At 39.3% G+C, this 12,291-nt stretch overlaps 2 protein-coding genes across 2 annotated transcripts; both read left to right on the forward strand.

Moving 5' to 3' along the window:
• Positions 1–2,555: 2,555 nt before the first annotated feature.
• On the forward strand, positions 2,556–3,887 carry LOC148327664 (guanylate cyclase activator 2B-like). Its single transcript, XM_088309675.1, has 3 exons — positions 2,556–2,645; positions 2,726–2,915; positions 3,765–3,887. Exons 1-3 carry the CDS (start codon positions 2,571–2,573, stop codon positions 3,821–3,823), a joined length of 324 nt encoding a protein of 107 aa, XP_088165801.1. The 5' UTR covers positions 2,556–2,570; the 3' UTR covers positions 3,824–3,887.
• Positions 3,888–5,725: 1,838 nt separating this feature from the next.
• LOC148327665 (guanylin-like) lies at positions 5,726–9,699 on the forward strand. The gene is made up of 3 exons (XM_088309748.1): positions 5,726–5,794; positions 7,120–7,312; positions 9,629–9,699. The coding sequence occupies exons 1-3, from the start codon at positions 5,726–5,728 to the stop codon at positions 9,697–9,699; spliced, it is 333 nt and encodes a 110-aa protein (XP_088165874.1).
• The last annotated feature ends 2,592 nt before the right edge of the window (positions 9,700–12,291 follow it).

Raw genomic sequence — 12,291 nt, forward strand, 5'->3', positions numbered from 1 at the left:
ATTTGACAATGACAAAAACAATTTTTCACCATACGAGGTTTTTATTTCATTCATTCATTTTACATTAAAGTTATTGAAGTGTTTTTCAAACAAATATTTACTTTATGAATTGATTGCTGTTTTAGTGTTGGTAAACCACGGTCCATTCCGACTTTCTACAAATCTATCAACACCGTTGGACTGGTGGTCTGTTCAATCAAAAATTTCTTCAAATTGAGAAATCGCCATCCAGTGGCCTGGCATGCACAATGCTGCATTTTCAATTGATTGCACCATTGTGAACATGGATCATATTTACACAATTCAAATACACATTTCAAAGGGGCTTGATCCTTATGGGAAGATATCAGATTCCTTGTGATTTTATGCAGTGGCTTGGTTATGACTAACAAAAAATTAATCATCAGCTATTGCTGGTGGATTTTATTAAGGAAATTGAAACGCTCTATTTTATGGGCGCGGGAATCACACTGTAAATGTTTATTTTGAATACACTTCTACTTTGGGATTCCCTACTGTAAGGTATTTCTAAGAAAGTGATCTTAAGTTAGGATCATGTCATGTCATTATCCACACCGCTTATTCTGCACAGGGTCACGGGAGGGTGCTGGAGCCTATCCCAGCAGACTACGGGCGAAAGGCGCACCACACCGTGAACTGGTCGCCAGCCAGTCACAGGGCAGACGTAGACGTCATCACCGAGTGGGAAACGATCCCACGCTGCCCGCACACAACTTAGGCGGATGTACGACTACGCGACTCTCAAGTCACGGTTCCGTTTGTAAATTATGATCCATTTCCAGCAATCCCGAAAAAGTGATAATCCAGACTTATCAGATATGGGCATGTATGTGTCGCTCAAGTGTGTTGTAAACACTCATTTCCGCCTTGTCATTTCAACACAAGTTGTTAAACTACAATATACTCCCACATGTCTGCAAAGGAGGGTGGGTCGCGTATCTTTGAGCCAAAAGTGGCTATTATCTTTACCCTACAGTAGATATCTGTGCTGAAATGCACCAATATCAGTGTTTAGGACCAGTCATAGACATGAAGTCATGCACACATCATCTTCATATCTGGCATTTGTTGGAGGAAGTAATCCAGACTCCAATGAAGTGACGCCCTGTTTTTATTGTTCATCTATAATTAGCATGTGGCTTCTTTTTTCCTTGGAACTGCTATAAATACAATTGATAAGCTATTGTCAGCATATATTGTTTTGATTTGTTGAAATGAATAAAGGGTTTCAAAAATTTTACAACAAAAACAGTTTGAAACCACATTTATACACCAAAGCGAAAATAAATAAAAATAAATATTTTTGGTAGCAGAAAAATCGCATGAGCAATGTACGTTTGATTTGCAAGATCATGTTAACAACTGAAAACTAAAAATGAAAGAGTATGTTGTTGGGGAACCTAATCCCAAAGGAATGCAGGGTCAGGGTAAAGATACTTGGTCATCGGCAGTCGTAAGAATGATCAACATCAAAAGGGACACCGTAGTCGAATATATTATTTGTTGTTTTAAAACTATACTCAATGGTGATTCTCAATAAAGCTATTCAGCCATTTGTATTTCATTTATGAAAAAAACAAAAAGTGTTTCCTCCGCGTCCTCTGACTGTCATGCCTGCCGGCTGCCGCACACCGTTTGCTGCATTTTGACCGACGTGCTTCCACAGAAAAACTGCTACTACTCTGTGTTGGGTTTTGAGGCTGCATATACAACCGATACGTTATTCTTTTTATCGATCCACAAAAACATGGCACAATGGTCAAGGACGAAGAAGACAGCCACAGAGGAGAGAAAACTGAACTGAAGCAAAATTGGACTCCTGTTGACCATTCATGAAAGCTCGTTGCCCAAGCCCACATACTGCACAACAGTTCTGTTAGTTCCAGAAGTGTCACACAATGTGCACATGCTTCAGGTTCTTTGAAGACTAAATTAGAAATGGGTGTACATGGTTGTCCGAATGAGCAAGGGTTTTTACGGGGAGACCATTTTGGTTTGACCACATTACTTGTACCAAACATCATATTGGATGGGCTCCAGGTCACTGCTGACTTTGGATGGATGGATGGATGGATGGATGGATGTACCCTGTGACTGATTAGCAACCAGTTGAGGTTAAAGTCCACTTCTCCCCCCCGGGATAGTCTCCAACACCTAATGAAGTTAAGAACGCTAAAAAAATAAAAAGAAAGTTGTCTGACTCAACAACAGTAACGAGGCTGCGAAACATCAAGTTCACATAATAACCAGTTGCAATAAATGACATCCTGTGTGCTTTGCAGAAAAAAATGACGTACAATATGTCATTGGATGAGACATTATTATTGACACGGGGAGGCGTTCCCAGCTAGCGCAAGAAGCTAATCTGACGGAGCAGGATTTATGGATTCCCCTTTACAGCCCGTAAAATAAGCAGCGCTACTCATTAACCCGTGAGAAAACTTTGCTCCCATTGGCCATACCTCGAGTCACATGAGCAAAATAGAATTTAAAAAGGTGGCTCAAACCTGGAGGAGCAAGCAGACACTGCCGAGATCAGCATCGCAACAATGAAGATCACACTCGCTTGCGTCGCTCTTCTGGTTCTGGCTTCGGGCCAGAGTTCCGAGGCTGTGCAGGTGGAGGTAAGTGAGACGCCGAGGTTTGATAGACATCTTCAAGAGGTTGCAGGATCACAAAGTTCTTCTTGTGCCTCCCCTCAAAGGAGAACGGCTTGTCCTTCTCCCTGGAGGCCGTCAAGAGGCTCCAGGAGATGTTCGAGAGTGTCAGGATGCCACTGCCTAACCCGCGGCTGCGAGCCAGCATGCCGTCCATGTGCGAGGAACCCATGCTGCCCCAGGAGCTGCTGCCTCTGTGCAAGCAGAAGGGGGCGTCGGCCTCACTCGCCAGACTAGGTGAGGATCCTCGTCACTTGTTCTTGCATCTCTATGCGTGAGAAGACGGGCGGAAAAAGCTCATTTATCTTCAGTAGTTCAATTCAAAAAGTGAAACAAGTGTTTTTTACACAAATTCATTTAACACATCGGAAAATACTTTTCAGAAGACTAATTTCTACCAAATATCTATCAGAAAAATACTTTTTTTTTGTTGACAACAAATTTGGAGTTTTCGTTCGCTGTAAAGCATCATCATCAAAATTATTTGTAAATTCTGAGCTGGTGCCTTGGATAGCTCTGCTGACTTTCTGGCACATGAATAGAGCACGACGCAACGTCCGTCCTGTACAGATCGCCTGGTAATTGAAGAAGGCATTGCTTCACAATTATTTTCTGTTGCATCAAATTACAAAAAAGATAACATTTTTAGCATGAATTTTTAGGGCGTTAAATAAATAAATGAGAGTGTCACTGCCCACCCAAGGAATGCAATAAGGACACTAAGGACGATAAGCATTCACACTAAAATTCACACCTAATATGCATGATTTTGGAATGTTCCGAATACAAAACTCTGAGGCGGGTGTGCTAACCACACGTCACCGGATTATCTCATCGAAATTGTAAGAAAAAAATCAAGTAATAAGATATTGCACTCTGTGTAATCTATAATATGAGATTCACTTTATGAATTAAACTACAAAAATAAATATATTTTGAATATATATATATATATATATATATATATATAGAGAGAGAGAGAAAGAGAGAGAGAGAGAGCGAGCGAGATTTTGCGACTTTTCCGCAATATCCTCTACTTGTGGATACAAAGGCACTGTAGATGCTAACTGTTCACCTTTTTTGCAGCCATGGTGCCGCTGGACGTCTGCGAGATTTGCGCCTTTGCCGCCTGCAGCGGCTGCTAAACCCACAACGCCTTTGGTTTTAATCATGTATTTCATGTTGTCATTTCCATTATTTAAAAAAAAAAAAATAAAAAAAAACTTGTTAAAAAAAATGCCAAAAGGAAAATTTGAATCAATAAGGAGTTTCTAAGCGTAAACTGTTACTTAAAAAAAGAAAAAAACATTTTTTTTGTCATTGGTTTTATATGTTAAATTGTTCTTGTTACATTTCTATCTTACCATGCTTTGTGTACCTATTTAAACGTCCTCTTGTATGTTATTGTTTGGAATAAAAATGTGTGCATTGCAAGGCACGTACGCATGTTTATGTGTGTGTCTGTGGGTGTGTTTGTTTCACACCTCAAAGGATGAATGAACTTGAACAAGCAAGTTTTTTATCGCAAGTGAATGTTTGCACTTCTTGACACATCCGTTATACTTAGACCCACACAATGTGATAAACACGTTTTCTTTCTGCACCATATATAGTCACAAAAAAAACAGGTTGGAATAATAAAAACAGAAAAACTCCTGTGTGGAGTTTGCATGTTCTCCCCATGCCTGGGTCTCCTCTGGGTAGTCCTCCCACATTCCAAAAACCTGCATGGCAGGTTCATCGAACACTCTAAGTTGCCCCTAGCTGTGGATTTGAGTGTGAATGGTTGTCTGTCTTTGTGTGCCCTGCGATTGGCGGAAACCAGTCCAGGGTGTACCCAGTCTACTGCCCAAAGGCAGCAGGGATGGGCTCCATATGAATATATATATATATATATATATATTAGTGCTGTCAAGTGATTTTTAACTAATTAATCACAAAAAAATGGTGTGGTGGTACACTTGCCTGAGTTGTGTGCGTGTGTGGGTTTCAGTTCCCACTCAGTGACGGTGTCTATGTCTGCCCTGTGAATGATCGGCGACCAGTTTAGGGTATAGTGCGCCTTTCGCCCGTAGTCAGCTGGGATAGGCTCCAGCACCCTCCCGCGACCCTATACAGGATAAGCGGTGTGGATAATGACATGTATATATATATATATATATATATACACTACACACACATACACCGGCACACATTTAATAGGACCACTTGGTTAGCACATCTGCCTAAAATACCAGTGTATTCTCGTCAAAAAAAAAAAAAGCCGTATTCTCACAACTTGCAACCCTATTTAACAATAGTTTGAAATAATTCATACAGATTTTCAACTGTTTTCTTGTATTACAACTTCATCTTCATTTCAAGTGTTCTTTCTCATAAAGTTACTATTTTGTTGTTCTAAAAATATGTTTGCTTTTTCTTATGGAATCGCATCAGTATCTCCTAACTAAACAATCATCAAATTATTTGACAACAATTGATATATTGATTAATTTTTCACGCTATTGTATATCCTCTGAATTTCAGGCTCTGAACTGTAAACATCCTGTTTCCTGTAGTCCACCATCAAAGCAGACTGCTCAAGTTTTTCTTCTGGTAATAGTGCGACGGTGCTCTAGTTGAGTGTTTTTGGCCGGCATCATTCATTGTACACGTGTGACTTTCAGGCCCGTCAGCTTTTCCATTATCTTTTCCTTTCCTCCGACTAACTAAAAAGCGCAGTAACGGCTGACATTTATGGTGATGAGGATGATGTCCCTTTTGGAGTTAAAGTCAACAGTGAAACTTGCGTTTAATGGGGTGAGCAAACAGAGATGCCATCAAGGCACGAGTTACAATCCTCTTTAGGATTCAGTCAAATCCTAATGAGTTGTATGCACACACACACGCACACACACAACTACACACACCTTCATTCCTGGCATAAATCAATCATTGCTCAGCCTTTACACGCCTTTTATAAGCATCGGCGCCACCCTGCAGAAGGCACAAGAGAAGAAAAGTCCTCGCCTGAAAGAATCTGCATCGTGGTGCTCATCTCGCTCACCATGAAAACTGTTGTAACGCTCATCTCGCTGCTGTGCGCGTGCGGCATTGCCTTGTGTGTGCAGGTCAAGGTATGTATATTTATATGTATATTTAAACTGCACGTTTACTGTTGACCAGCCGAGAGCTCCTTTCATGCTATGACCCTGTAAAATGGTTGTCCTGTATTGCATAAAGACGGAGGTCCGCAACCCATGGCTCCAAAGCCACATGTGAATCGTTTATCCTTAAACTCTGACTTTGGAAAAAACATAAGTGTTTCATTTAAATTTGAACGCCGATAGTTTGGTGGTTTTCTAAATGCAATTGTAAATAGAAAAAAAAAATTATGTGTTTTGACACTGAAAATATTAATCAGTGCCGATGTGTAACAGCTGACGCCAAGATCTGAGCTACATTGAACCCTGGTAGGTAAACCATAAATCGAAAGAAAGCAGATTGCTTTTTACTCATGCTACATAAACTGTTTCAAAAACAAACATCACTCACATAGCGTCAAACATATCTTGCAATTGTGTGAAGATGAACGTGATGACTAACAGCCCTGATAGGCCGATGCTATATGCTGAGTTTCAGAAGAAAAACAAAATCCCATTATTCAGGGGAAAAAAAATCGCTATTATTTTGCAAACATATAACTTACATTAAAAAGCACTTTTATGAACGTAACATTGGCCCTTATATAATAGTTTTACAAGTAAAAATGACATCAGCACTACAACGCTCCCCCCTATAAGACTCTGTTGTGAGTTTTTTTTTTTTTTTTTTTGTGATGATATTTACAGCAAATTGGCACGCTCCCTTTCGGAGCTCGCATTGTAATTTTTTTCCGGTTTCAGCGTCTAAGTCACAGCAGGGAGGCAAGCGAGGTAATATTGCTCCAATTGTCTGTTCTGTTGTCTAAAATGGCGACCGATCACCACCAAAATGCAAATGCACATTAATTCTCTTGTCTACTTCAACCTGTGAAAGTACAAAAGCGTTCTGTACAATAGTTTGGGTTAAGTGACATGAAGCGGACAAGAGCAAGAATGTGCACACGAACCCCGACTGGTTAAATTTCAGACATTTAGCTCGCGTCAACTCTCAGCCTGATGTTGTGGTCATTGAAATACAAAGAGCAGGACCATGTTTTGTTGTATTTCAAAAGAAGTGCAAGGTCCAAGGTTTGCGTGAAATGAAAACAATGTGTGTAAACAATATTTTCATGGTGCATTCCAGAGTATTAAACTACTAAATCTCACTTGACATTCCAATCCGTGTCCAAACAAGGCGTCCAGTCGTCACGTTTTAGTTTGACTTCAGCCTTTTTTTGTTTGTCCATTCAAACAAAGCACCCATCTGAAGTATGAGACTGACTTTTGAACCTGAACTTGCTTTCATCTTCTGATGGCAGGATGGTGAAAGGAGTTTCCCCTTAGAGGCGGTGAAGCAGCTGAAGGCACTGATGGACGAGGCAGGGTCAGGTTTCGGACCGCAGCTCACCCACAGCAAGACGGTGGTTGACGTGTGTGGCAACCCCGTCCTGCCGCGGGTCTTTTATCCAGTGTGCCGGGGCCGAGGCGCTTCCGGGGTCTTTTCCAGACTTGGTAAACATCAGTGAACACTGACATTCGGTGGGGAAAATAATATCCATTCATCCATTTGCTGGAGCCTATCCCAGCTGTCTTCGGGCAATAGGCGGGAAAACACCCTGAACTGGTTGCCAGCCAATGGGGAAAATAATAAATAATATGAAATAGATAATGAACAAATACATTTATACATATAATACATATGAAAGCTATCAAATCCATTTCATAGAGTTAAACAAGTGTTTGAGCCACTAACCTATCAGCAGCTATTTGTTTTTTTGTTCACCTTTGGTTGCCACAATATTGCGCCAATGCAAAGTCTAAAAGGAAAGTAGTACAGAAGCTGGTCTCAAGGAAGTGTACTTAATTGAACAAGTTAAATATTGCAGCATACATATATATATATATATATATATATATATATATATATATATATATATATATATATATATATATTAGGGCTGTCAAAATTAAAGCGTTAACTCAGGTGATTAATCCCAAAAACTTTTACTCAGTTAAATATTTTAACTCAATTAACTCACTTTGAATTACTTAAAAAATAATTTGCATACTTTGCAAATATTGTGCCATATTAGCTGTCTTTAGCACGTCTCAGAACAAAGCACTGTGTTTAGGTTACCACTGGGCCTTGCAAACCAACAATGCTGGCGTGTGGCGCTTGTGGGCAGTTTTGAGAAATGTTTCAAAAATAAATGTCTGCAAAGATGTCTCCATTTAGATCGTATTCAAAAATCCAAGAAAGCTATTAGAACAGTCTTTGAATTAAATATACTTCATATTTGGTGATTTTGCATTAATTCCAAGATATTATTCAAGTAAATATCTGTTATGAGCTTCGCAAAAAAAATAATAGTTGAAAAATGTGATTAATCACGATTAATCATGGAATTTTTTTGTGATTAATTGGTTAAAATAATTAATCGCTTGACAGCAGTAATATATATATATATATATATATATATATATATATATATTTATATATATATATGGAACAATGTAGCTATTTACAATTGACCCTCGCATTGCGGAAAGGAATGGGAAAATAACAAAATTAAATCCCCCAAATATCTTAAAAAACGAGGGCAAACATTAAACATAACATGGAATGTTTACATATGTACATCTCTTATATTGATTAAAAAAATGCATGAACATGATCAACAGTCATTACAAAAGCTGAGGCCTTTGCTAAAAATATTGATACCTTGGTGCGACAGGCATAAAAAAGTCTTACTTTCCAGCTGCTCGCTTCACATTGCACTCCTGCTGAAGTCCCGATATCCGTTTGCCCGCTTTTATTTGAGCGCGGCATGGCTCAGTTGTAGAGTGGCCATCTCTCAAAAATCACCAACCTCAGTCGGAAACGGGTGGAGAAGGAGCAGAGTATGTATGAATGGTGTTAAATAGTTTATTCATTGTTTTTGGTTAAATGGTGGTCAATTAACTAACCCTTGCTTCGACGGGTGTTCTGGCAGGAAGAGGAAACTGTCAACGCAAACAGTTCTTTGCTTGTGTGTGCATGCAAGTATTGGTAACATTTAAAGGTTAATGGAGCCAGAGATCAATATGTGGATCGATGCAGCATCTACATTGATGTGAATTCTGTTTTGGTCCAGCATGTCAACAAGCTCTGTAGTAGCCTGAAACGATCCTGATCATTTGAGAGATCCAGAACAGGCAGGATGCGGCTGGCAGGAACCAGAGCTCTTTACCCCTTGGTTAGGATATGTATATATTAGTGCTGTCAAGTGATTAATTTTTTTTAACTGATTAATCACAAAAAAATCCATGATTAATCGCAATTAATCACATTTTTCAACAACTATTTTTTGTGAAGCTTGTAACAGATATTTACTTGCATAATATCTTGGAATTGATGCAAAATCACCAAATATGAAGTATATTTAATTCAAAGACTGTTGCAATAGCTTTCTTTACAGGCATTTTTCTTCGAAACATTTCTCAAACCTGCCCACAAGCGCCACACTCCAGTACTGTTAGTTTGCAAGGCCCAGTGTTAACTTGAACAGTGTTTTGTTCTGAGACTTGCTAAAAATGTACAGATAATATGGCACAATATTTGCAAAGTATGCAAATTATATATTATATAAATATATATATATATTTATTTATATTTATTTATATTTATTTATATTTATTTATATTTATTTATATTTATTTATGTGTTTATTTATTTATTTATTTATTTATTTATTCATGATTTTTATTTTTTGCAAAAATGAAATCTCATAAAATTCCAACTACAGTGTAAAAAAATGATGACTGTTCTTTGGTTGTTGTCCTTTCTAGTGAATGTTCTCCTGTCTTCTGACCCATGTGAGCTATGCGCCAACCCCTCCTGCTTTGGCTGTCTGCAATGAGGCTGACTTTACAATATGTAATCATCATCAACAAGCGACAAAAAAATAATTACTTTTTTTCATGTTCTGTTTATGTAGTTTCCAGAATTGCAATTGTTATTTTTTTCATGATCAACTCGCTTTTCATGTAGGATCTGTAATTTATTGACTCCCTTGTCTTAATAATAAAATGTGCCTTATCTGCATACCCGATTGCTGGTTCTTTTGCATTTGTTACCTTCTACATCCGGATATAATGGTGAACTCACATAAAAGTATAATGTCAAAGGATGTAACAGTTGCATCTAAAGTCATGGTTCGGTTCACACGCAGTACACGAAGAGAACAAGAAGCAAAATCACACATATTTTGTGTGAACACTGAACAGGAGCCGATTTAATGATTATGAATTTAAAAATGAACAGCATAAATATTTTCCTTTTAAGAAATCAAAACATCAATTCTTCCTTTAAGGACATGAATGGTGTAGCAAAGCCCAGAAACAGTTTGAACAGTGGGAATGATTATATCCAATAAAAACAATATCCATCCATCCATCCATTATCTTTGCCGCTTCTCCTCAAGAAGGGTCGCGGGAGGAGCTGGAACCTCTCCCAGCTGTCATCGAGCAGTAGGTGGGGTACACCCTGAACTGGTTGCCAGCCAATCGCAGAGCACACCTACACAAACAACCATTCGCGCTCACACCTAGGGGGAATTCAGAGTGTCTAATCAACCTGTCATGCATGTTTTGGGAATGTTGGAGGAAACTGGGGTACCCGAAGAAACCCACGCAGGCATGGGGAGAACATGCACACAGGAAGGCTGGAGCCGGAATCGAACCTATGAACACTGCACTGGGAGGCCATCTTGCGAACCAGTTACCCACCGTGCCGCTTAAAACAATATCAGAGTACAAAATTGAGTTTGTGAATGCATTTGCTGACCCAGTAGCAACCCTGATAATTGCTTCATCATATTTGCAAATGGATCTCATCATTTTCATGGCTGTAGCTGTTGTATAGAAGTTACTTTCAAATTGTGGACTCCCTCTAGTGGTATGCAAAACAATTACTGAATTAAATGTTCATATTGTGCATGTCGCATAAAGTGGATTGAACTTTTTTAATCAAATGAAGTACATTTGTTAAGCACTGTTCAATTGCATTTAACTTTTGAGTAAAATGCATTTCCATTTAATCTATTAGAACTATTTTTTTATATATATATATTTTGGTCTATGACAGCTGCAGTAACTTGGGGTCGCTTGGAGGCACAGTCATGCCCCGGAGATTCTCTTTTTGCTTTGTTGAGGGGCCCTTGCACCACACGCCCCTCTGGTCTTACCAAAAAGCCTGTGGTTATGGCAACTCTGAAGATATAGTTTCAGTTTAGGATTAAAGGATAATGTAAATGGCAGTCAATTTAAAAACTGAACAAAGAGTAGACTGCTAGGAGCCACTTTTGTGATCCCGGCATGGAAGTCCATTGTTTCAGAGGGGTCTCGTTCACACCTCCTGTGGTGCAGCTGTGATCCAATCTTCCTGCATTCCAATCCTGAGGGTTTGGTCATTAGCATGGTCTAAACTTCAGTTACACTTAAAGGATTTCATACATTTGACTATTAAAGGAATATAAGAGTTTGAGCTTAACATAGTTCATTAGATGTTGGTGCATCCAATGTATGAAAATGTGATATTGTAAAATGCTGAGAGTGTGACTGGTGAAGCGAAACTGGTTGCGGGGGTTGTGCAAGAATGGAATGTTTTAGAAGCAGAAGGTGCTGAGTGAGACAAGATGACTCCGGGAAGGAGCGGCCATCGGGGGATCGCACGCAGGAGGAGCCACAGGATTCGGCGGGAGGAGAAAGACCAATGAGAGCGAGCTAAAGTTAACTGCAATACACATAGCCAATAGAATCATGCCAGGATGCCTTTGTCTGTGCCATTTTGCATGTTGTATAGTATGAATCAGTACTGGGCAACTCGGAGGTAGAACACATTCGTTGGTGGCACGAGAGGTGTAGACTTGTATTGAGAGGGATCCGAGATCCAGGTGCCATGTAGAAATCTGTGTATTGGGAATAAATCCATTCGTGCGTGAAAATGCCGGCTTCCTGATACCTTTCTATTGCAGAACGAGCGCGCATATTGTTGGATGAGTGAGAGTTGGGTAAGGTCGCAAATTGGAGTCAGATTACTTATTTGAGTTTACATTGGGTTAAAGTTAAATTCTAACATTGATATAAAGATAAATTCCAACAGGATGCAGTTTAATTTTAGGACTCCCACGGCACTCACACCACTACTGAGGAATCTAGTGTTTAAACCTGCATTTAATAATAATAATAATAATAATAAATTACATTTGGAAGCGCCAGTGACCCTACTTTTGTTGTATGGCAGGAGAAGGGACTTAAATGTTTTAAGGATCTTTAAAGGGATGGCCCTTTTTGTTCTTTCACTGACCTGGTTCGTGAATTCAACACTCGATCCTCCCATCATTTCCGTTATTTTCAAGTGAGGAACTGTGCTAAGTTTTTGTTCTCCGACTTCCCCCAACTACCACCTGAGCAACCTTGGGGTGAATTCAGTGCACCTGACTAAGAAGGAA

This window comes from Idiotropiscis lumnitzeri, chromosome 11 (genome assembly GCF_059441095.1).
Source record: "Idiotropiscis lumnitzeri isolate Australia: NSW breed Sydney's pygmy pipehorse chromosome 11, RoL_Ilum_1.0, whole genome shotgun sequence".
Classification (NCBI taxonomy): Eukaryota; Metazoa; Chordata; class Actinopteri; order Syngnathiformes; family Syngnathidae; genus Idiotropiscis; species Idiotropiscis lumnitzeri.